Below are 27,090 nucleotides of genomic sequence, written 5' to 3'. Positions count from 1 at the left end.
ACCAAAGTTATATAAGAAGCTCTTAAGATAATTTATGATTAACTTATGGTTTTTATTTGCATGATTTTCATTATTTAGTCCTAGGCATAGTCTTATATTTTCCATTTAACATATGCTGCAATTTTGTTCCTGCGCAAGTCATGAGTACACTTGAACTAAAAGAACTTTTTTATTCCCTTTGAAAGCAGTTAAAACAGGCTTCACTTCACATGTATGGGTATTTTTAATATATACAGTAGCAGATCCAGGGGGCAGGGGGCTGACAGTAACTTGGCACCTTTCCTTTTTAATGGAAAATTTGTTATTTCCATGTATAAAATTGACAAACAATGGGAAATAATGTCCTAGCATCTCCTTTTTCTGAGGAACACTTACTGGCACCCCTCCTTTTTGAAGTGGCTGGATCTTCCCTATGAATCTAGTATAGATAATCAGTACAAAATGTCCTATTCACATGTTTTGATTGTTTCAAGAATAGCATACATGTGAGGTCATGACCATAAATTATATAAACCAATACGTGTACAAGTATATAATGGATATAAAACTCCAGTTTTATTTGTACAACATAGAAAGAAATCTGATGTACATGTTATCAAGTTACTAAAACATCATACAAGTACATGTTTACACAGGCAAATAAATTCTAAAAATAATGAAACAAAAGGGAGATTTCTTCCACAGTTTTCATACAAATTCAACATGACTTGTCTGAATCATAAAACTAGTTTTGTGACCAAGTACATGTACACTGGAAATTCATGTATGAATTGAGCTTCATGTCAATTTCACATGATACTGACTTCCACTTTATATAACAAGTAATGTAATTAAAGACCAAATGATTTTAATTTAAAAAAAGAAAAAACCTTTCTTTTGAAAGTATAGAATTTCCATGTTTTGATCTTGTCTCTGAAGTATACATGTATGTACTCACATAAAACCTGTAAACTTGTATATTTCAGCATTTGGAAGGTCACACTCTGTTTCATATACATATTTTTCTGGCTTGAATTCTCCCTGGAAAAAAAAACAAGAACTATGATCAAATGATGTAATATACACTATACAACAATAATCAAGTCACATGACACTCATTTCATTTCATTAAAAAAATAATGTCTGTCTATTGAGGGAACAAGACTGAAATTTTATCATGCTTATAAAAGTCAAATTGGAACAACTAATGGGGGATTTCTTCTGCATGTACTTTACTCTCCCATAAAAAATATTAAATTTTGTGCTTTTCCAAATTGTTTCGGACAGATGGAAGAAATGACAGATTGACAAAATACACTAAGATACCAGTAAAACAGTATTACATGTATATACATTATATGCATAATTGCAGGATTAGGTTACCGAAAGCTTGGTTTTAATAGTTTATCAAATATATAGATTTTTACCCAAGCTGATGATTTATAAACAATCTGATTTCTCTTAAGATTCCACTGACAAAGTTTGTATGCGCTTGTGTGCGTGTTTGTGCATGTAATATCCACAATAGGAGCCATCAATTTGAATTGAGAACAAACAGTGTGTTTCCATTTTTATTGCCCTGCCATGATGTCTTACAGGACAATTATGCATATGAACATGTATATGTAGATCCTATAGGGAAAATACTTTTCATCTCTCCAAAAAATAAACAGAAGTATGAAATTACAGTTTTTCTAAAGAATATACCTTTTGCAGGTATACGATACATGTAGTATATAGGAACTTTTAACTCCCTTGACAACATTGTTATCTGTTGTGATTTAACAAGATTGGTAGAAAACCTAAAAACACACATGGTCTGATTTTAAGGATTGAAGGATAAACATAGCAGAAAAATTGAAATTTAAATGCTTTCTAAAAATAGCAAGATGACACTCAAGGGAGTGGTCAAGGAGACATATTTCAATCCGAATCAAATAACACATTATACTAAACACCTTACATACACCTTTTACTGAAAAGGTAAACTCGATAAAATTCAAGTAATAAATATGGTTTTTAAATTTCAACTATGCACTTCAGAAGCCAGTATAAAAATCTATGAGGAAATATGGATTAAATTTTATGAAGAAGTCAATTATATGTATTATATTTCTATGTAAATTCCGGTTGATATGTCTAGTACTACTTTTTCAAACCCTAACCCTTCCAGCAATTTTTGTCAGCTATCGCTATTGGATTAATATGTATTAATAATAGATTTTTACAAAATAAACCACTAGTGCTGTTACAATGATTTTGTTTCTTTACATTGTAAGGTTTCTTGTACATGTATGGAAATCTTACTTCCTTAAAAGAACCTTATAAAATAATGCTTGAGTCATCTATTTTGCTCCAAGTTTATACAAATGGAATGATGTGTAATTTGTTTGATAACATTTGTTATTTCTGTATTTAGTTGTGTAATTTGACCCACCATAAACAACAATATTGATTCTACAATAAAATTTACAGTTTATGGTCCAAATATTTATATCAATACAATGGTACATGTACACTGTAAATACATGTACATAGCATTTGACTGGAAACTGTAAATGCATGTACATAGCATTTGTCTGGAAACTGTAAATATATGTACATAGCATTTGACTGGAAACTGTAAATACATGTACATAGCATTTGTCTGGAAACTGTAAATGCATGTACATAGCATTTGCTAGGAAACATTCATGTATATATATTCACAGGAGTTCATTTCGATTTTGTGCCCTTTAAAGAAAAGTTTGGCATTAAAATAAGCTTTCCAGATACAGACCACCAAGCACAATTTACTAACATAACTTTCCATGAAGATTTCAGTGCCTTCATATTTACTTTAAAAAAAAAATTCTACTGTAAAAAAGTTCCAGTTATGAAAATACATTTATTTCTTATCAACATGTGAACAAGTATGAAAATTTTAATTAATCTAAAGTGCAAGAAAACCTTTCGAAAATCATCTCACCCAGAGAAACAGGTAATGACTACCATTTTTCTGACATGTTTGACTATTATCTGCAATAGTAGTGTTTAACTACATGTAAATGTAAGTACATGTAGTAAGCCAAAACTTGCCAATTAAGTATTCTGAACATCAGTTGATAAATAAAATCTTTAAAAACAAAATGTAGAAAATTACCATAGGATATGCTCTCCAAAAGCAACACATACATGTAGGATAGCATTAACACCCAATTACTAATTACATACACACTAATTTTTAAACATGTATAAATATGAGTAAAGAAAACCATTCAAGCATAACACTTCAGTTAAAGTTCAGTACATTTGTATCATGGCACAATAATTATTTTTTGGTAAAATTAATGTTCTAGTCTATCAACTTACATACATAAATGCATTTCATTTGAAAAATCTTATTTCAAAAGATAATTTTGTGAATAAGATCTTTAGGAACTACATGTAGAATTCTCATTTCAATTTACAAATGTAAACGTCCATGTAGTTTATTATGAGTTTTTTTTGTAAATTATACTAAATAACTCTAAGAGTTAAATTGCTGAATAATGCATGTAGAACTTGGAACGTTGACAAGTTACCAAAATATCAGAAAACGTGCTAAGTAAACATGTTATGTAAAGAATGTTTCCGAAATGGATTTACAGAAAACCAGCACACAAAGAGATTGACCTACAATGTACATGTACATATAGATTATGGATTTTTAAATACCAATAAACTTGCAAATTCCTTTGTTTTCCAAAACAGATCTTTCATATTCTGTTGTAACATACCTTTTCATGTGACAATTTAATGGAAGTTTGAAAAGTTTGACATTTCTTTTTTTTTTAAATTTAAGAGGTTGAGACTGCCACAACATTATGCACAACTTTAAGTTTACATATCTGTAAATGTAGTACATATTTGCAGTTTGTTTTCATTTCAAGATGTGCCTATTTGTAGATACATCGCTGTACATGTACTTTACATGTAGAAATGGGAACAGGCCATAAAAAGGGAAAAGATAAAAACAGTTTTGGATAACATGATCTTACCAGGAAAAAATTGTTATACAATATTATAAAAAAGTATATATTGGACTCAATATGAGATAGTTGTCTAGGCCTCTGCCACTCCTAATGTTCTAACATTAATTTTAAGTCATTTACATGAAGTAACACCCCCGCCACCCTCTAATGTTCAGACACTAATTTTAACTTGTATAACAAATGTCCAGGTCTGGTAGACAGGAAGTGAACAGATGATTGAGACAAAAGTCAGACAATCAATTCACACTACAATCAACTAGGGATCACACTGTAGCCACATTAAAAATTCAAAATGCTCTGAAGTTTACAACAATGAAAATCTATCCCTATTTGTCTACATGAAACTTATTGTTCCTGATACATGTACAATAAGATTGGGTCATCATAATGAGAGAAAGAATTTTGTTTTTTTAAAGAAGTTTAGAAATAATAACTTAACAGTTAGGCAAGGCTATTTTTCACTTTAATATGACAAAAAAAAAACTGATAGAAGCAAACATATTCAAATAACTTAAGTTTTTATATGTCCACTTTCAATGACAGTATTACAATTAGTATTCAAAATTCTAACAATGTTTATGTAAGAAATGGAACAGCAGGTATTTATACATGTACTGGTACTAAGTATCAAAGGAGGATCCAATACAGTATATTGTACCTGTATTCAAGATCCTTGACCTCTTGTGGTTTTATCCCTAGGGGTCAATCAGTTTATCAAAAATCCATCTTAACTTTGATTTATGATACATGGCATACAACTTTAATCTGTCTCCAAATATTTCAGATGGGTACAAAATGTCCTCTATTGTGAAAAGTTATTGGTAAATTATTTTTCTACTACCAAAGGATACCTAAAATAAGCCTTAAACAATCCAAGTAAACTCTTACTAGGGAAAATGAGTGAACTGTAACATGAGCTGTATCATTTAAAATTGTTATCATTGCATTTAAATTAGTCTTACGTCCAACCTTTATAAAAACATTCACTTAGGATTTGCTAGCTTTTCAGTTGAATGACCTGTAGAAATTTTATCAAAATTATACACAAACAGGTTCTTATAACTACATGTACATGACTTTCATATTACATGTATTTATGGTTAAGAATTTAACATGTATCAATACTCTACAATCAATGTAAGGCAGCAATGTAAAATACTCCAGGTCTCGATTTCACAAATAGTCGTAAGTGTCAAGTTGATCATAAGTAATGACATCATAAACTAAAATAGCATTGTGACATCATGATTTACGATCAATTTCACACTTATGACTTTTTGTGAAGCCGAGGCCTGGGCTCCATCCACAAGACTGGAACCATGTCCTTGGCTGAAGCATCTTAAATAACTATACACTATTAGTACCTACAATTTCTATGTATATTCAGATTAGAAGGGGGCATTTGTCACATTCCAGCAGAAATGATCTTTCTTACAAAAAATGTTGTAGAATGGCCCTTTGAAATTCTGAATATCATTAAAAATGGCTCAAATTTTAATTCCAAACAATAGTACTTTTTTAGTTTTTGCAGTTAGGTCTGTTTTCTTGCCTATATATCTTGGTTTTGTTTATGTCTTGGTCTTGTTGATCTTGGTCTATACCTCGACCTGATATATATCTTTGTATGGCCTATACCTTGGTCTTGTTGATCTTGGTCTATACCTCGACCTGATATATATCTTTGTATGGCCTATACCTTGGTCTTGTTGATCTTGGTCTATACCTCGACCTGATATATATCTTTGTATGGCCTATACCTTGGTCTTGTCTGTCTTGGTCTATACTTCGACCTGATACATATCTTTGTATGGCCTATACCTTGGTCTTGTCTGTCTTGGTCTACACCTCGACCTGATATATATCTTTGTATGGCCTATACCTTGGTCTTGTTGATCTTGGTCTATACCTCGACCTGATATATATCTTTGTATGGCCTATACCTTGGTCTTGTTGATCTTGGTCTATACCTCGACCTGATATATATCTTTGTATGGCCTATACCTTGGTCTTGTCTGTCATGGTCTATACCTCGACCTGATATATATCTTTGTATGGCCTATACCTTGGTCTTGTTGATCTTGGTCTATACCTCGACCTGATATATATCTTTGTATGGCCTATACCTTGGTCTTGTCTGTCTTGGTCTATACCTCGACCTGATATATATCTTTGTATGGCCTATACCTTGGTCTTGTTGATCTTGGTCTATACCTCGACCTGATATATATCTTTGTATGGCCTATACCTTGGTCTTGTCTGTCTTGGTCTATACCTCGACCTGATACATATCTTTGTATGGCCTATACCTTGGTCTTGTCTGTGTTGGTCTATACCTCGACCTGATATATATCTTTGTATGGCCTATACCTTGGTCTTGTTGATCTTGGTCTATACCTCGACCTGATATATATCTTTGTATGGCCTATACCTTGGTCTTGTTGATCTTGGTCTATACCTCGACCTGATATATATCTTTGTATGGCCTATACCTTGGTCTTGTCTGTCATGGTCTATACCTCGACCTGATATATATCTTTGTATGGCCTATACCTTGGTCTTGTTGATCTTGGTCTATACCTCGACCTGATATATATCTTTGTATGGCCTATACCTTGGTCTTGTCTGTCTTGGTCTATACCTCGACCTGATATATATCTTTGTATGGCCTATACCTTGGTCTTGTCTGTCTTGGTCTATACCTCGACCTGATATATATCTTTGTATGGCCTATACCTTGGTCTTGTCTGTCTTGGTCTATACCTCGACCTGATATATATCTTTGTATGGCCTATACCTTGGTCTTGTTGATCTTGGTCTATACCTCGACCTGATATATATCTTTGTATGGCCTATACCTTGGTCTTGTTGATCTTGGTCTATACCTCGACCTGATATATATCTTTGTATGGCCTATACCTTGGTCTTGTCTGTCTTGGTCTATACCTCGACCTGATATATATCTTTGTATGGCCTATACCTTGGTCTTGTTGATCTTGGTCTATACCTCGACCTGATATATATCTTTGTATGGCCTATACCTTGGTCTTGTCTGTCTTGGTCTATACCTCGACCTGATATATATCTTTGTATGGCCTATACCTTGGTCTTGTTGATCTTGGTCTATACCTCGACCTGATATATATCTTTGTATGGCCTATACCTTGGTCTTGTTGATCTTGGTCTATACCTCGACCTGATATATATCTTTGTATGGCCTATACCTTGGTCTTGTTGATCTTGGTCTATACCTCGACCTGATATATATCTTTGTATGGCCTATACCTTGGTCTTGTCTGTCTTGGTCTATACCTCGACCTGATATATATCTTTGTATGGCCTATACCTTGGTCTTGTCTGTCTTGGTCTATACCTCGACCTGATATATATCTTTGTATGGCCTATACCTTGGTCTTGTTGATCTTGGTCTATACCTCGACCTGATATATATCTTTGTATGGCCTATACCTTGGTCTTGTTGATCTTGGTCTATACCTCGACCTGATATATATCTTTGTATGGCCTATACCTTGGTCTTGTCTGTCTTGGTCTATACCTCGACCTGATATATATCTTTGTATGGCCTATACCTTGGTCTTGTTGATCTTGGTCTATACCTCGACCTGATATATATCTTTGTATGGCCTATACCTTGGTCTTGTCTGTCTTGGTCTATATCTTGGTCTGGTCTATGTCTTGGTCTTGTCTATGTCAAAGTCTTGTCTACATCTTGCTCAGGTCTACACGATGTATCTTGGTCTGGTCTGTCATTGACTGGTCAATGTCCTGGTGTGGTCTATATCTTGGTCTGGTCTACATCTGGTCTTGTTTGTCATTGTCTGGTCTATGTCCTGGTCTGGTCTATGTCTTGGTCTAGTCTATGTCTTGGTCTAGTCTATATCTTGGTCTGGTCTATATCTTAGTCTTGTCTGTCTTTGTCTGGTCTCTGTCTTGGTCTGTCTAAGCTTGGTCTGGTCTACTGTAAGTCTTGTTTATGTCCCCGGATCATTAACATCAAGTTGTTCATTTTAACCATGGTATCATCTCTTTTACTTCTATTGACAGTGCTTGTTTGTTACAATAAATGACTTTCACATTCACTTCTGTTCTAGAAATGCTATTTGTTCATATCAGAGGTCAACTGGGGTACAGCAGCATAAGAATGGGAGCCAAGGGAACAGAAACTTCAATTGTTATTACAAGGAACTTATAAATGATACATTTATCATAAAGGCATTTCAAATATTTTTATGTTAGATGTATTTCAACACGAATATAACTGTTCTTGTAGCCTTCAAATCCAATATCCTTTATTTGTCTAATAAGAAACCATAAACCAGTTTCCATCAGATTTGAGTTAAATGCTGAATGTGCAAGTCGTCTATATAATACATATTTTATTGTTAAGGTCTGCTGGACTTACAGACTGAGGAATAATGTCCTGGGTAAAAACATAGGAAAATAATGAGGTTGACAAAAAAAACAGAAAATGTAAAGATCTTATGAAAAATAGGCAGTACACATACATGTATGTTATGAAAAATCGGCACTTTTCCAGAAGAACCTAAAGGTGTTTTCTATAAAGACAGGACAAGGATGATTGTCTAAAGCAAATACATGATAACTGATCATATGTCCAGTAATAGCCAAATTTCATCATCAGTTTATGGCTACATGTATAATGAGAATAGATATGGTGAATATCTAAAAGAGACAACAGTTTATAGCTATAATGAGAATGGATATGGTGAATATCTCAGAGACAACAGTTTATAGCCATGAGAATAGTTATGGTGAATGTTTCAAAGAGGCAACAACCCCACTGTGAAGCAAAAATATCAGTTCAAGTCCAACTATAGGTCTTCAATGAATGACGAGGAAACTCTCACACCACAGTCAGGGCTAGTAAATGTACATGTACATCTGACCCTCATCAAACACTGTATGAGGAAACAAGAAAAAAAAAAGCAAATAAGTGACAATATATATGTATCTTCTTTAATGAAAATAGGTATGATATAGATATCAAAGAGTCCCCAACGGGATGAAAATGTCAACCCAAGGCCACTCACAGGTCTTTAATGAACGACTAAGAAACATTCGTATCACAGGGCAGATCTCATCACAGGATAGATGTACAATATCTCCTGCATAAATACCTTTCCATTCAATTTTAACATACCAATCTTCACACAGAGAACACATAGATCTTTACAGGTATCATGTACAAAGTAATGTATATATTATACATACATGTATGAAATATTATATTCAGAAAATGATACAAGACACCATCATTGATGACAAGAGTGAGACACACATTATCCTCAATTTATAAAAGCGCAATAATACAATTGCTACAATGAATGTTACATTGATAAAAGAAGAAGTCATAGAGTTCTGTATATGAGCTGTATGAATACATGTACATGTATGGGGAAAATGTATTAACATTTACAGGAAATATTTTTGTACACTGTATATGAAACTTGAACTCTTCCATTTCTTTGTATCCGAGTACATGTACCGATATACAAGTATATTCAAAGCAAAAAAAAATTTGTAGTCAATTTCAGACCATGAAGTCCACTTAGCAAATCATTAACCATTTTATATGTTTTTCAATATTTTTACATTTTATTCATCTTTTATTTGTATTTAGTTCCTTTTAACCTTTTTAAACATGGCTATTGTTCACTAATTCATTATTCTTATTCAAGTTTAATTTGAACCACTTCACAACATATGATTTCATTAACCATTTCATAAGGTTCACATGTGCCATATGATGTGGTTAAACAATTGGTTGCTATGTTGTTAATGAACCGTTAAAAGCAATCATGGAACTTGGACAGGAAAAACACCATTAAAACTACATACAAATGTAGGAAGTCCTTTCAATATTCAACAAGTATAACACCATGGTGGTTTGTTTGATAAACCTTGAAAAAAATGCATGACTTTCAAGAAAATAAAAATTAAAACATGTATGTTCAAATTCAAATGTGTTATAAAACCTATTTTTACCTCCAAACATACAGGATTCCCAGCAAAATTTTCTTTCATGAACAAATACATGTATACCTTAATAATTTTCAGGCAAATCATTTATTTACTATGATATTTTTTTTTCTTTCATTGTATAATTCATGTTGCAATTTAAGTTCCTTCTTCACACTATAAGCTATATTTTGTACCTAAAATTTAAAAACCTACATGTTTACAGTTGCTATATGTATTATGATATTAGTTTACATGTTCACATACAAGAAAAAAAGTACAACATACAAATACAAAAATGTATATGACGTTTAATGTCCAATTACATATACATGTACATCAAATGGAAAGCAATGACTGGTACTAAATACCACAATACATGTTAAAGTGGTCCATCATACCTTCTCATCCAAAAGTTGTATATTTTTCTAGATTTAAGGAAGTAAAATGTATTTGAGACTTCAAAGAAATGCATATATAACCTTTTATTAGGCCATTATTTTTAAATTCTGTTTACCCTTTTTAATATTTTAAAGGAAATCATTTAAAAGTAATTAAAATGAAAATTAGCTATAACAATTAACATTAAGTATTTACTCTCAAAATTTAATTGTATTGGGATTGTGACATGACGCCACAGCCCTGAATTCCTGAATTCAATTCATTTATCTAGGTCCTACAAGTACATTGTACCACATTTTCCATTTACTTATATTGAGGACTTTTCGAGATTTCTTTAGGTGGAAATTCCATTCAGGATAACGTATATGGTAATGTTAAATGTTTACCTTATAGTCTATTCCTTCTACCATACATGTACATATACACAATGTATATGGTAATGTTAAATGTTTACCTTATAGTCTATTCCTTCTACCATACATGTACATGTACATAATGTATATGGTAATGTTAAATGTTTACCTTATAGTCTATTCTTCCACCATACATGTACATAATGTATATGGTAATGTGAAATGTTTACCTTATAGTCTATTCCTTCTACCACCATTCTTTGTTTGAGGTTAGTTTCTCCATCAAGATTACTAGTTTCAATGTGACAAATTCCTTGAACATCGCTGCTCCGAAGAAGTAAAATATCAGCTGGTATGATCTCGTCACATGATAGATGTACAATATCTCCCGCGTAAATATCCTTCCATTCAGTTTTAACATATCTATCATCACCATCACTTTCGGAAAATAACAAGAATGTTTGTAAATATTTTATGATTACAATGAACATTAACATAATAATAATTTCTGTAGTATAATGTAATAAAATGTACATGGCTCATTTACCCCCAATAAATCATATTTCATATGTATATGTATAAAGAAACAATTAAGCAATTTCTTTCCACATGTACTTGAACATTTGAATTTATAACAAACAAGTTTTAAAATCTCAAATGCAAAGTTAAAGATGATCTCCTATTAATTTTTTTTTTCTGCTGTATTTTTCAAGACTTTCTCCTTTGTACATTGTACAAAATGTAAGTATTAGAGTATACACTGTATAATGCACATGTACATGTAATTCATAATTACCAGAGCATACATGTACAAATGTATGTTGTAAATACACATGTATATCAATCTAATCAAAATTAAACCTACCAATTATACCATTAGGTCTTATTTTAATTTGTTGTAAACACATGTGATTTAAGGTCGCAAGATAAAAAATGAATCTATACTTTATTGCTCAAAATGCAAAACATACAAGATTGTCTTCACTCAATCTCATGTAAAATTGAAAAAGTACAAAAACATGAACATAAGTGTTCAGGGATTTTTTTTTTTAATTTTAGATTTCCACAGGAAAACTTATTCAAGAAAAAGATTTGAAGTCTACAAACTCAACAAATCCTTAAAGAAATTCAAATCTTTGATTTGTCAAATGGAAAATGGAACATACATGTACTAAGCAGATTTCCCAAACAAAACCAAAATAATGCACTCGCCCAGGTTGACAGGACAATGGATTTGTGCAAGTTCATTTGCACTCTGAAACTTCAAACAGCATCATGTTAATTTTCATTAAAATGTTTATGAGCGTACTACTAGAAGACATATGTGAACACAATATATGCTTTGTTGTGAAAATTCTGAAATATCTCACCTGGAATGATGTTTATATACTCTACATGTTTTGTGATTTATACTTTTGTCAGATTTATATCTCCTAAAATCCTCATAAGCATCTTTAAATGCAGTCACACACAACACAAAAATAACAGGAATCATGGCAATCTCTTTTCCAAATGCAGCAACTTGTGGTACCCAGTTTAAACATACCACAAAAATGAAATATAAGTTAGCAAATCGATGGAATTGTTCAAATAGATTCTTCGGTATAAAGGTTATTAATGAATATTTTGTAGTTCTTATTCTATTAGACTTGAAAGTTCGATTTGGATGGGTTTTTGCTGTAGGCGACAGATCAGAATGAACATGGTTTGGGCACACAATACGTGTCTTTGGTCCCGATTTGTTGGTTTTTTCGAATATGTTTCCCATTTTGTAATATCAAATAGTCTGCAAATCCTTGTATAGGGTAAGCAAGTTATATCCTTTAGAAATTGGTATGGTTCCGGTTACCTGCAAATATTAAACACGTGAAATAAATAACTTAGAACATCACTAATTTACAAAAAGATAATACACACAGAATAAAATAATGTCCATTGAACTTATTCCATTTCAAAATCCATCTATATGTTTGACAGATTATCGGGTAAAGGATTTCAGTGAAATTCCATTTTTTTCTTCAACCATGACTTACGACATCATTAAATTTCGTAAGTTTTCAGGTGTCATGGTACAATTTACAATAATGTTACGGTTGAGTTACCATCCCGTGAACTTTTCCCATGTTTTGGCCATTCTGTATGGCATCACTAAGGGTTACTTCAAACACATGTCCCGAAGTAGAACGGAATTTCCGATCGATTTTCGCAACTGCTTTGTGTACATACACAACTACGTCACCACAACTTAGATACGAGAAGAGACGATAAATTCGATTGGAGCTTTTCATTAATTCGGACCAATTGAAATCTGATTGACAACAGGTACTTGTTTTATCACGTGATTAAATTGTAAGACACATGATTGCAAAATGACAGAACAAGATAAATGGGAGTGTCTTACTCTCTTGAGGAAACTTGACATAAAGCAGTCAAAAACTGTACGTTACGGCAATAATTATTCTTATATGCACTATGTTTTACCAGTATTTAAAGAAACGCTTTGATTTGATTATTTTTTCTATTATTTTTTACATTTTCACAATATTACAATGCATAATGACTGTCAATGTATTGAATATGGATCCAGTATTTATTTAGTTAGTGCATATGCATTAAGAAAGAGCATAATTCACAACATAGCATTATACCTTCTGCCATCAAAGATCAAACTTTAAAGGCTACAGTAACAGTTCTGTGACAAATCAATTCAGCTGATGAATGAATCCCTAACTGGCCTAAGAAAAAAAAATTGAGTAACAAGTACATCATATAGCTACTACAAAGCAAGGAGATAGATATGCCACTCCCCCCTCATAGAAAGAAGTTTGTCATACCATGAACAACTTTTAACGCAAATTGCTCAGCAGCTATCTAAATCTGGGGATAATTTAACAGGACTGATTAATTGGGTATAGAATAGGTATAGTGTAAATGTCAAAGAGACAACAACTCCATAGGGATGAAAATGTCAGCCCAAGGCCACTCACTGCTCTTAAATCAATGATAAGGAAACCCTCATACCACAGAACAGGCCAGTTTACGTGTATATTATTATAAGATAATATTGGCAAAGTATACTAGGTTAAAGTAGTGTTCCAAAAATGACATTCATTTATTGCTGAAGACCTGGACTAAATCCCTACTTTAAGAGGTTTTTGGACTATTTAGTTATATTTTTTAAAAGAAGTATTAAAGTTTTATAGCGATGTTTGTAAGATTGACATTCATTATATTTTGGCTGGAATTGAAGTTTGTTGTAACATGTACATGCATCTGAACAGAATATGATGTGAACTTTTTTCCTTATACTGATAAATGTTTTACGGTTCATACTTGACAACAAAACATGCAAAAGGATAACTATCTTACCTTGAAGAATAGACAACTTTCACATTCACTACCATTCCAGAAATGTTCTTCAATTGTATCAAAATCAACTGAGGTCAACAGGTGTAAGATCGTATGACATTGCAATGGGAGCCAAGGTAACAGAAATTTGATTTGATTACTGCCAGGAATTTTTAAATGATACATAAAAGCATTTAGATATATAAATGTTCAAAGAAGTATTTCCACATAATATTTACTACTGGTATTACTGTTCTTGTAGCCTTTGAATCCAATATCCTTTCTTCGTCTAGTATAAAACTGTAAACTTTCCACCAGATGCGACATAAATGGGGAATGTGAAAGTAGTCTATAGACATATGTGAAACTTTTAATGAGGCTCAGAAAAATGTAAACATGTTCCAGTAATCCAACAGATTTTCTACAGCCAAATTTCTGAAAATTTTATTTCAGAAGTACTGTTCTGAGGTATGATATAGCAATGATTTGTTCAACCACTAAATATAGTTGAAATTTGTCAAAAACTATATCAGATGGACAAAAAATAACTAATTATGGTGGTTAACCAACAATTATAGACCATTACAACCTGTAAATATTAACTCAGTCTCTATTTTTTTAGAATTTGATACACTATTGACTTTGGCTACACCATTTGATTTGGTATTAAAATTCTCCTAATCAACTTATTAAGGTATGCTGAATCAGGATATCTGACTAAGAAAACAATTGTGATTTCCAGCTTTCTGGTTATTACCCTGATATTGCTATTTTGTTATACAGATTTATTTTTCGTTTGACTATTTCTTTTGACCTATCAGTAAGATAATTTTGTTATTACCTATATCCTTAAAGTTGTATTGTGTATACCTTGGTAATCTGCAGAAATTATGATGAAGGTTCAAGTAAATTGTCTATATGCCTGTAATTTTCAATCTTTTAGAGGGTGTTTTGTAAGATGAATAATTTATGATTTAATTTGTATGGAATACATGTGCTTGTATAAATAAACAGAATGAAACAAAAGTTCAGAATGAGATGAGAGGTACAAAAATGTTATACTACCATCAACATGAAACTTTGTTTCTCCTCTTTTCAAGATAGAGATTATTAGTCGAGTTTCTTCTTTCATCTACCCCAGACTTGACTTTTTATGAGCAACTCGCCAGGTTTTTGTAGAAAAGTAGACGTTTACTTTACCAGTGCACCTGGTCCATGCTCCCAGTTTTTAGTAGAGTCCAAGTTGCTCATTTACTTTTGTTACTTTGTTGTGTTTTGTCTGTTATTCATGTCTGGTCTTTGTCCCAGGATTACATTCTTTTGATTTCCACTAGAATCTTGGTTCCCTAGATTACTCTTACAGTGTCACCACCAAGAGTATTTGAAATATATCTATAACTTTCTCCTTTTATGTGTACCAAAATTCTGTTAATATTATTTGGAAAGTTGGCTTTCAATTTACCACTAAAAAATCTACAGTCATATGATGGTATGGTGCTGCCATGGTTCGTGTTGGATACTGTAGACAGTTGGTTTTCATGCTGTACCATGAATGTTAGTCAGTTGATCTTTATGAAATTTTATCCCAAAGTTCAAAATCACAAAAGGAAGGATTGTATTGATTTTGGGTGTTATGGCCTCAACTATTTTAGAATTAGGGGGCCACATGCATTTCATGGAGTTTAATTATATAACCCCAATAAAGCATATGGATTTCTCTGATATTGCTTCACAATACTCTATACTACAAATCTCAGCCTGATTGATTTTGGTGTTTAAAACTTGAACTGTTTTGAAAGGAGAGACAAAAAGGAGCCAGAAACCAGTATTTTCTAGACAATAGAAGTTTAATTGTTCATTGCTTGATACTAACTGATACTTACCCCAACTGTTAAGTGTCTGACCAATGTGCTTGTATCTAGCTGAGCCTGCAAAGCATTATACCAATAGTTTACATTGAAATAGTTTTAGCATAGTTTTGGTAGAGGTTATAGATTGGCCATTACCTGTATTTTCCCCCACTGTGAGGATCGGAGAAGTAAATAATTTGAACAAAATATGTATTTCAGGTACTGCACAGTATTGTTGATGGGATCTGTAAGTTAGGTAGACCTGTTTATCAGCACTATGGAGAAACCTACACTCTTCCAGAATGGTGGAGTTTACAAGATTCTTATACTGATTTTATAAAGCAAGCTGTCAAAGAAGATAGTTCTAAAGATGAGGTATTTTAATTAAAGTAAACTTAGTAAAGCAATACCGGTATATGATTTACCATTTTTACTTGTATATTTAGGCCAGTGGACTGGAGGTTAAAAACCAAGGAAATAAGGGGTTGGAAAGCAGGATTTAGGGGAGAGTAAAGTAAATTGATTTTTTAAAATTTTTTATTGCTTTAACATTTTATTTTTCAATTTAAGGAAGATTTAATTTGAATAAAGGGGATGTAAGTGGGAAGTCTTACCCCCTGTCCGCCTTTAATATGGAGATTCAGTTTGATGAGATGAACCGTATGTGAGCCATTCACCTTAATTGCACATCCGTTTCTTGTTTATACAATATTAAATGAAGGAGTGGCCAGGACACATTTTCTTCCATTTTCAGTTATATTACTATTTAGTTTACCATTTCTGCTAAAAACATACATGTACTTGTATTATTATTACTTTTTTTTCTGCCTAAATCCTCAGAGTTTGCCCTATTCCCTAGGTGGTCCTTCAAGAAATCCTGTCAGCCCCATTTGATATTTTATTGCAAAATCAACAAATATTGCCAGTCCTGAACAAATAATGAAAAAATGTTGTTGGTCAATAGTGACAGGCCAAACCATTTTCATGGACTCTGATTTTTCTTGTGCTTGCATTGTTGTGAGCAACAGCTTTTCAATGAAATACCTTTTTATTTATGACCTTATTTAAATCTTCCTAAGATCTTATTTATATATTTACTAGTACATATAATGCATCAATTGGTTAAAAGAAGAGTTGCTAACTTTTTTAAGAGGCATTTCACAGTCGATAATTAAAATAGAGGATTTCTAAGCCAGAAATTAGAAGAAAATTACTTCCAAGTCATTCAGGTATAGATTATTACAGAGGATGTAAGGTCCATATTTTTATTTAACTTTCTCAATAGTGACAATGAATCAGCAAGTCCCATTTGTGATTTATGAAACACTTAAGGTAAGGCAAAAACAAATAATATGTCTGTATCCTTCTACCCTACCTACCCTAGTTTTTTGTGCCTACCCTAATAATTTAATGGCCATTTTGCCTCAAGCACTGTTAGATTGTTTTCCCATTAACTCAATGTAAAATGTTTCTGAAAAATCAAATAATTTCCATACCTACCTAACACTATTTTTTATTGCTGGTAGCAGGAAACAAGTGTATATTTTTTTTAGCCTAATCTGTGTTGACCAGTTTAATTTCTTTCCAAACCCTTTTTGGCATTATTAGCATAAAAGCTACTTTCTGAAAGATTTTATGGTTATTGAGAAAGTTGACAAAAAATTTCAACATTACATTTTTTCACCTGCATAATCCTTTGGAAAGCCTGTATTGACAGTTAAATGACCTTTGTGTCTTCCAGCTTTTACAGTTAATGGGAGGCTTACCTGATGAATATAAACAGATTGTTATTGATACAATAAGCATTAGAAGGGAAGATGTTCGACTAGTCCTTAAAACGGAGACCAATGCTATATCAGATAGTGTTCTCACCGACTTCGATTGGCAAGTTAAGGTAGACTATCTACAGATTTATAGATACTTGAAGATGCATGTATATAAGGAATAGTCTTGTTTGTGCTTCCATGGTCTGCTACAATATCCTTCACAGTGGTTATATTCAATGCTTTTAAACCTCTGCCACACTTAGTACTAAGCCCCGCCTCTTTATGCAAATTAATTAGTACAGTATACAATGTATGTGAGACAACCTTACAGATTTGAGATATTAAGAATCTAACATCTGTATGAGTGCAAGATAGGGAAATCTCAGACACCCGAGGCTAAGATTTAACTGTTGTCTAATGAGGCCCTGCCAAGTTAGAGAATTATTACATCTTACCCCATGGTGTCTAAGATTTCCCTATTTGCATGAGAAAAGCAGGTGTTTGATTATTTTTCTCACTTCCAAGTTAGTTTTCGGATAAAATGTTTGAATGGAAAAGACCTGCATTTAGCAGCTGATTGTGATATATCAGGCCAGTAATACATCATGACTAGGTGTAAAATTTAGGTCACTAGTATTTAAATGAACTGCAGAAAATAACCAATCAATAGTTATTCTTGATAAAATTATAAGTTTAAAAGAATTTTCAAGCTAATACCGGTATTCAATATTGATAAGATTTGATTGTTCATAAACACTTTATTCAATTGTGCCATTTTTTTTTTACATTAAAGCGGACATGTTTGTCTCAACCTGTGGGTGTGATAATGAAATCTCACACTGTTAAAAATAAAATGTTCTTGTCTCTTCAGTGAGAAAAGTACTGCTCGTGCCTTTTGAACTTTTGAAGTTTTTTATATCTTGTACAGCAGAACTTGTAAACTAGCAGTGTTGCATAGTATATTAGAAAGCTGTTATATGTCTGTGGAACTGTAAACATATTAGATTTTGCAGTTTATAGTCTTTTTATACTCTAATGAACATCTTTGTAGGTATAAATGTTCACTGTTATGAAAAATAATTAAGTACCATTCTGTGTAAGAATCAGGCAATGGGTGACACATCATAATTTTCAATTTGGTCTTTTCTTGCCTTAAATATATTCAATACTAGAAAACAACTGAACAGTATTTAAATTCATCCTGAAGAATCTGTGACACTTATATTTATTTACTGCTTATATAAGGAAAAAATGAGGGAAAATTTTCCTGCTATTTTTCCACAGTTCATTTCATCTAAATTTGACTTATCAATATCTTAAAAAGGCAAACTACAATCACTTTCACAGTGATTTCTTGGGATTATGAGATATAATACTCGGATAATACAATAAAATCTCTTTATATTTTTTCTTCATGTGCCACACCTAATACACATTTTGCCTGATTCTTAGACGGAGCAGTACTTAATGTGTCATGGTGTAACAAGGGAATCAATTTCTCATATATTTCAGGTTTTGGTTAATGCACATTATACTGTTTAGGAATGGGATATGATTATGAATATACATATTTTGGTCATACTTGTTCCAAAATATGTTAAACATATAATTTTTTGCAGTTGTTAAGTAGCACTCCAGCTAAGGATCATGCAAAATGTGATTCATGGGTAAAAAGCCTACATATTTTTATTTTTGATATTTTGTTTGAAATGTCATAGTAAACAGAAATTAACATGTGGTTTTTCATATAACCCATGCTCTTAGGAGATAAAAATTGTATAGAATGCACTGTAGATTTCAAAATTAAAAGGAGATAACTCTGTAAATGACGCTCAAATACAATAGAATCTACTGGATTTTCAATGTTGATTATCTCCTAAGAGCAGGCAGATTTGAATGAATAATTACATATTTCATAATATAGACCCATAAAACAATTTAATTACAAAAATAAAAATATGTAGCCTTTTTTAGGGTGTATCACATTTTTCAGATTTTGCATGATTCTTACAAAGACAGCTATTTAATTTTTGCTGATTCTTTAAAATGAAAGTATTCCTGGGTATCAATTTTATTGCTTAAAAAATAATAAGGTTGTCATATTGTAAAAAAAAATTCTGTTGTTACTATTTTTCATGCTTTTTTTACCACCATGAAAATAGCGAAAAATTGATAAGCTTACAATAAATTGTTATTAATCTATATACTCAGAGTAAATAGCTATTTATTGGGTTTTTTTAAGTTGGCATTGTCGAGTGATAAGATATCATCAGTACAAGAGCCTATTACATCACTAGATCTTGATGTACAAAGTCATCAGGGACAACAACTTCATTCCTTGGAACTTAACAGAGAGGACCTTAAAAAACTCATAACAAGCCTGGAAGGTGCTAACAAGGTAAATAATCTAATCAACAGTGCTTGTCTGAAAACCTTCCTGTACACACAGAGCTGTTTTAAACTGAGTACTTTCTCATAACAAACCTTGAAGTTGCTGACAAGGTAAATTATCTAACCATAATGTCAGTAGATTGCAATGCTTGTTTGTAAACCTATCCCCTATTCACACAATACTGTTTTAAATTGAGTACTTTCTTACTTAGTTACTACCCATTACACTCTAGTTACTACCCATTACACTCATGGCATGTGGGGCAGCAGGGATGGTTTCAGACACTTTGAAGGGAGGGTGCAAGTCAGGGTTCCTCAGAAAAAGGGGGTGGGAGGACATTATTTGCCATTATTGTCAATTTTACACATGAAAATAACAAATTTTCCAATAAAAGGGGGGTGCCAACCTCTGCACCCCTTTCCCCCCAGATCTGCCACTGGGCAGTGACAATGGTACACCACTTCTGCCTGTCTTTGGCCATCTTCTTTAAGTTTCCCCATGAGTGGTTAAATTTGCTGATTTATTTACACTACAATATTACCCGCGGTATCTTGTGCCTACCTCTGTGCCACTTTTACACTGGTGAAAAAAAAGGCTGTTTTATTTTGGTGATATTCTCAAGACATGCCCAATCCATCTCCAGCTTTTAATGATGATAGTGTTTTTTAAGTTTTTAGGTGGCATCTTCTGAGGAGGTCCTGGTTAGAGAACCAATTTAAGCAAAATATCCAAAGGATTCTACTCAAGTTAAAGTAGAACAGATTAAATTTCATTAGTCTTACACTGGATAAAATCACTCCTAAAATGTGATGGGGTTAATACAGGGAAAAATCTGGGCAGAAATGTTTGTAATTTCAACATTTAAAAGTTTATGCCAAAAAATCTTTTTGAAAATTTGAAGATAATTTTTTTGCATCTTTTCAAACACTGTTTACTCAGTGAAAATAAATAATTCTTTATGATTTTGCAACATAACAGAATGTTCCATGAAATAGCTTTGATCTACCTTAAAGACAGACAGTGGCATTCATGTTCACTGCACATATTTCTCTTAGTTTCTTCATTTTTTACCAGTACTTCTGTAATAGTTATGGAACATAACAACAGAGGTTTGTGCATTACTTAGAAAACAGCATAGAAGTAGATGTAGATAGCTACAACAAAACACATAATATTGTAATATTCTATTTAAAACATGCCTAAAATTCTGCAGCACTCCATCATGCTATTTTTTATCCTGCAACTAGATATTCTTTTGCACAAAGTTGAGAGTGTCAAATAAATCATTACTGTATTTGTACATGTAACATAATGTTGTCTCCTGTTTACCTTTTCACAGAACCACAAACAATTTGCAGTTGTATAATGATATGACCCTGATATCCTCTTATCCCCTTGAGACCGAAGGAGAATGTATATAATTATATACTATAGAGAAACTGTAGTTGTCTTCTATATACACATGGTTTTCTTACGATAACTGTAATAATAGCTGGTTAATCATTATAAAAATAATTAACAAGGTTTCAAACAACAAAAGAAAGGTTGCAATGGCAGATCCAGGGGGAGGATGTAGGGAAATTTGTCATTTTCATGTGTAAAATTGGCAAAAATGGGCAAATAATGTCCTAGCACCCGCCTTTTTTAGCTCACCTGGCCAAAGGCCATGTGAGCTATTGCCAATACTTGGCGTTGTTGTCATCATCCGTCATCGTCGTCGTCTGTTGTCGTCGTTAACAATTATACAAAACTCTTCTCCTCTGAAACTATTCGACCAATTGAAACCAAACTTGGTATAAATGTTTCTTAGGGTATCCTGCATAGAACTCTTGTGGGTATTTTTGATTCATTGAAAAACATGGCCGCTGTTACTAAAAATAGAACATAGGGGTCAGACAGTAGTTTTTCACATATATTTCCAAATTGTTAGGTTTAGCTAAATTCTGATGTGGGTTAAAGTGTTCAGCATGATGAGATCTACCTCTGGTCAAGTTTTGGTTTTAATCTGTTAAGCTGTGTTGGAATTATTGCCCTTTTTCAACAATTTTTGCTATTTTTAATGTTATTTCTTTCAAAAATCTTCTCCTCTGACGCTACTTGACTAATTGAAACCAAACTTGGTATGAATGTTCCTTAGGGTATCCTATATAGATTCATCGTGGGGATTTTCGATTCGTTGAAAAACATGGCGCCATTACTAAAAATAGAACATAGGGGTCAGACAGTAGTTTTTCACATATATCTCCTAAATTGTTATGTTTAGCTAAATTCTGACAGGGTTAAAGTGTTCTGCATGATGAGATCTATCTCTGGTCAAATTTTGGTTTTAATCTGTTAAGGTCTCACTAACCATTTCTGGGTCAAATGGCCATCCCCCTTTGTAGTACCAAAAACACACTGAACCTAGATATATACATTGTAAGTGCATTATTTGTGTGTATTATGATTAAAAGGTCAAAATAAAGCTGAGAATGTGTACTTTAAAATCATGTATGTTATTAACTACAAAAGTGTATGAATATTGTTTACATGTGCGAGTTATTTGCTTCCATGCTGTCAGTTAGCAGAAAAGGTAAAAATGTGGATTTTCAGTATTATTTATTCAAGTAAATTATGTGAAGAATTTCTGCAATCATCGTACCATTAACATAATGATTTTAGAATCTTATTTTCCCAGCTTCGCAACGGTATATGCAACTTTATGATGTCATTTGTCCTGAGAATTCACAGTGAAAGTTTGAAAATTACTTTTTTAACATGTAAAGTAATGGAAACATTAAAAGTGGTTAGTGAGACCTAAGCCATGTTGGAGTTATTGCCCTTTTTCAACAATATTTGCCATTTTTATTATTTCTTTCAAAAATCTTCTCCTCTGACAATACTTGGCCAATTGAAACCAAACTTAATATGAATGTTTCTTGGGGTATCCTGCATAGAAGTGATGTGGGGATATTTGAATTGTTGAAAAATATGGCCGCCGTTACTAAAATAGAATATAGGGGGTCAGACAGTAGTTTTTCACATATATCTCCTAAACTGTTAGGTTTAGCTGCATTCTGTTACGGGTTAAAGTGTTCAGCATGATGAGATCTATCACTGGTCATATTTTGGTTTTAATCTGTTAAGCCATGTTGGAGTTATTGCCCTTTTTCAACAATTTTTGCTATTTTTAATGTTATTTCTTTCAAAAACCTTCTCCTCTGACACTACTTGACCCATTGAAACCAAACTTGGTTTGAATGTTCCTTAGGGTATCCTACATAGAATTATTGTGGGGATTTTTGATTCTTTGAAAAAATATGGCCGTTATTACTAAAAATAGAACATAGGGGTCAGACAGTAGTTTTTCACATGTATTTCCTAAACCATTAGGTTTAGTTAAATTCTGAATAGGTAAAAGTGTTTAGCATGATGAGATCTATCTCTGGTCAAATTATAGTTTTAATCGGTTAGGCCATGGTGGAGTTATTGCCCTTTTTTAAAAATATTTGCCATTTTTAGTGTTATTTCTTTCAAAAATCTTCTCCTCTGACAATACTTGACCAATTGAAACCAAACTTGGTATGAATATTCCTTGGGGTATCCTGCATAGAACTGGTGTGGGGATTTTTGATTCGTCAAAAACATGGCCGCCGTTACTAAAAATAGAACATAGTGGGTCAGACAGTAGTTTTTCACATATATCTCCTAAACCGTTAGGTTTAGCTAAATTCTGATATAGGTTAAAGTGTTTAGCATGATAAAATCTATCTCTGGTCAAATTTTGCTTTTAATCTGTTAAGCCATGTTGGAGTTATTGCCCTTTTTAGCTCACCTGCCCGAAGGCCATGTGAGCTATTACCATCACTTGGCGTCTGTCGTCGTCGTCGTTAACAATTTTTCAAAACTCTTCTCCTCTGAAACTGCTGGACCAATTGGAACCAAACTTGGTATGAATGTTTTTTTTGGGTATCCTGCATAGAACTGATGTGGGGATTTTTGATCCATTGAAAAACATTGCGGCTGTTACTAAAAATAGAACATAAGGGTCAGACAGTAGTTTTTCACATATATTTCCTAAATTGTTAGGTTTAGCTAAATTCTGACAGGGTCAAAGGTGTTCTGCATGATGAGATCTATCTGTGGTCAAAATTTGGTGAAAATCTGTTGACCCATGTTGGAGTTATTGCCCTTTTTTGACGTTTTTTGCTGTTTTTAATGTTATTATTTTTAAAAATCTTCACCTCAGAAACTACTTTAAAGAATTTAATGAAAGTTATTTTTTTTTTGTTTTTAAGGGTATCCTTGACAAAATTACCGTTTGGATTTTTGATCTGTTATATCTCCAAAATGGTTAAGTTTAACCAAATCTGACTTGGGTCATTCAGCATGGTGAGATCCATCTGTGGTCAAATTTTGGTGAAAATTTGTTGATTAATGATCTGTCAAAAAACATGGCTGCAATTACTAAAAATAGAACATAGGGGTCATACAGGTTGTTTTTTGTATATTTTATCTCCAAAACCATTAGATTTTTCCAAATTCTTTCAATTGCTGAAATTATCCTTATTGTAAGGCCTTTAAAAGTCTCCAGGGATGAAAGTTGTTGGATGACTCCTTGTAAGAGTTATTGCCCTTGAATGGTGAAAAATTACCAGATGAGCAATTCAGGCTCCTGGGAGCCTCTTGTTTCTGAGGAACCCAACTAGCACCCCTTCTTTTCAAAGTGTCTGGATCTGCCCCTGGTTTGATATTAATTTTTTGGATTACAACATGTATATGTAGAATGTAACTATATAAATCCAGTGAAAGCATGTGGATGACTTTGAAAGGGTTCCACATATTCTAGGACAGACTTGAATCGATTTTGAAGGTTAAGATCTGAACTGTTTAGGAATGAAGGACCAAAAAAGGAGCCTGAAACAAATTTTTTCCTGATGTCCAGATAATAACTTGACCACAAAATTGGATCTCTTTGAAATTGTCCCACAAGATGCGATTCCATTAAAGGAAGTCAAGGAATAATAAAAAGGGGGCACTTTGATTCTGGTAAAAAAACTAATTGCTAATTCTGCAAAATGTCTTATTGCTATCAAAACTGATAGCTGTATCAAGTTTGAATGGTGTTCAGTTGGATATAACATAACTTTGAAAACAGGTAACCAGTTGAGGGTGCTTCCTAATACATCCACGCTCAAGAGATGACATTAAATTATACTATTTTTCATCTTTCACCTGCATATACCATTAAATAGTAATACAGTTGTAAGTTAAAAACAATGCATGTACATTGCTGGAAATTTTCAGATTTATTTGAATGTGCTTTAGAATATATTTTTAGAAATAGAGTAAATGGCAAGGGTTTAACTACTAGGGAAACCCTTGCTATTTGACTGTTTCTTAGGCCAGTGCATTTTTTTGGCAATGTACATATATTGTATATGTCATTTGTGTTAGGGCTGGTACATTTAGTAGATAATTCAGATAATAGAGGTAACCTTAAGTAATAGTTTAGTTTTAGATGTTTGTTTTTTTTTCATTGTTTCAAATTTTGCCTGATTTTTATTTATATTTGTAACTTTAAGTTCTTATAATTGGCACAGAACCATGAATTAGAATTTTAAACCTGCTGTTTTCTTCAATAGATATAGATAACTGCTGATTTAAAGCCCAAATTTATTGATCACAATACCTTGGAATAGACCCATGTACTAGTATATAGGCCAAAAAAATAATAGCATTGTTTCCTGATACCAGCAAGAAAAAATAGGATAAGTGGGAAGGGAAATAGTTTTATTTTTCGAAAACATTTTACAGTTTGTTAATGGGGAAACAATCTAGACTTTAACAGTGCTTCAGCCAAAATAGCCATAAAATGATTAAGGTAGCAGAAAACAGACATATTATTTATATTGGCCTTATATATATTTTGCAATGAAGTTTAATCTATTTATTTCTTTCCAGGTTGTTCAGCAGTTAAAGAGTTGATGACAATAGTGTTGACTTGTGAACAAAGATACAAAGACTTAGTGCAATACCTTGCTGAAAACTATTGATTTAACAAGCTTTTGAAATTTCATGTATACTTTGTAGAATATAGAAATATGTAACCTTGACATTGAAATTGGTTTTTTTAGAAGTGGGTACTTGGGGTTTGTTTTATGTTTAGGATGCCTTTTGGGATAAATTGATTACCTTTGCTGAATCCTTTACATGAATGATTAATTAAATTATATTTAATATTGAATGATTGTAGTTAAAGGTCCTTTGGAAGATATTTAAGGAGGTAGACCTGGGGAAAGGGACATAGCTCTTGAAATCAGTGATATGTTTGTATTGTATTCAATTTCACCAATGCCTTTCAAGCTTTCCTTTGAAACAGAATGAAATCAGTCCAAATTACTTTAGTGCTTACATGAGATTGATGTCAAATGCTGAATACAAACATTCCAAGGATTTGTAAGAGTTGTGTCCCTTACTCATTAAAGCATTTTAGGAGGATATTTGACAAATAGAACAGAACCTGCTTTGTATCAGTTCAGCATGGTTGAAAGAATTTTTATTGTGCAAGCTCACAGAAGCAAAAGCCTTCAGGAAGTGATATCATCCTCCTTCTGACACATCATTCTGTCTCCAAGCCAACTGGTCTCCACTCTATCTTATACATGCTCCATCAGTGACTACCAATTTTAAATTCATTGAATATGACCCAGTCAGAATTAAATCCTTGACAACCCATGCTTGAGGTGATGATAGACCCACAATATCCCCAATGCAGAATTAATTTTTCCATGTTGCTCACTCTATAATGTCCACTGTATCTACAAATATCTTATTGAAGGACACTTGAATACATTATAAACTGACCAATCATTTGTTGTCATTATAATCATAAATGTTGTTTTATTAGGAAAGTAGTGATGTGTTTTGTCCTACTTTATGTATGATAAAACCATCAAAGTTCTTTATATGTTTAAATTTAAAAAAAGATGAATATATGCTCATATGGTA

General features: G+C 32.6%; 2 protein-coding genes across 8 annotated transcripts in view; one reads left to right on the top strand and one right to left on the bottom strand.

Annotated features, from left to right (window-relative positions):
* Positions 1-13,002, bottom strand: part of LOC148605004 (phospholipid-transporting ATPase VD-like) — a 46,039-nt gene extending 33,037 nt beyond the window's left edge. For 3 of the 7 annotated variants that reach the window (XM_088550663.1, XM_088550664.1, XM_088550659.1), the window contains exons 1-3: positions 12,115-12,997; positions 10,975-11,182; positions 938-1,020 (exon numbers count right to left, since the gene is read on the bottom strand). In XM_088550663.1, the coding sequence (XP_088406789.1) occupies positions 938-1,020; positions 10,975-11,182; positions 12,115-12,512 (689 nt within the window). In that variant the 5' untranslated portion in view covers positions 12,513-12,997. Of the gene's footprint in view, positions 1-937; positions 1,021-10,974; positions 11,183-12,114 lie in introns of all 7 variants that reach the window. The other 4 variants (XM_088550657.1, XM_088550661.1, XM_088550658.1 and 1 more) reach the window with 3 other exon arrangements.
* A 51-nt stretch (positions 13,003-13,053) lies between these two features.
* On the top strand, positions 13,054-26,326 carry LOC148605003 (COMM domain-containing protein 8-like). Its single transcript, XM_088550665.1, has 5 exons — positions 13,054-13,182; positions 16,162-16,317; positions 17,684-17,836; positions 19,951-20,106; positions 26,044-26,326. The coding sequence occupies exons 1-5, from the start codon at positions 13,114-13,116 to the stop codon at positions 26,065-26,067; spliced, it is 558 nt and encodes a 185-aa protein (XP_088406791.1). The 5' UTR covers positions 13,054-13,113; the 3' UTR covers positions 26,068-26,326.
* Positions 26,327-27,090: the final 764 nt, after the last annotated feature.

This window comes from Perna viridis, chromosome 10, assembly GCF_037379345.1.
Source record: "Perna viridis isolate PV_CMFRI_1.1 ecotype Kerala chromosome 10, ASM3737934v1, whole genome shotgun sequence".
In the NCBI taxonomy this organism is placed as follows: domain Eukaryota; kingdom Metazoa; phylum Mollusca; class Bivalvia; order Mytilida; family Mytilidae; genus Perna; species Perna viridis.
The sequence above is the reverse complement of the archived record's forward strand: the minus strand, read 5'-3'. Positions and strand labels throughout refer to the sequence as shown.

Bases quoted from the DNA above. Each gene is read 5' to 3' on its own strand.
- LOC148605003 (XM_088550665.1), top strand. From the start codon at position 13,114: ATGACAGAACAAGATAAATGGGAGTGTCTTACTCTCTTGAGGAAACTT. The intron at 13,183-16,161 runs GTACGTTACGGC...TATGTATTTCAG, and splicing joins ACATAAAGCAGTCAAAAACT to GTACTGCACAGTATTGTTGA. The intron at 20,107-26,043 runs GTAAATAATCTA...ATTTCTTTCCAG, and splicing joins GCCTGGAAGGTGCTAACAAG to GTTGTTCAGCAGTTAAAGAG.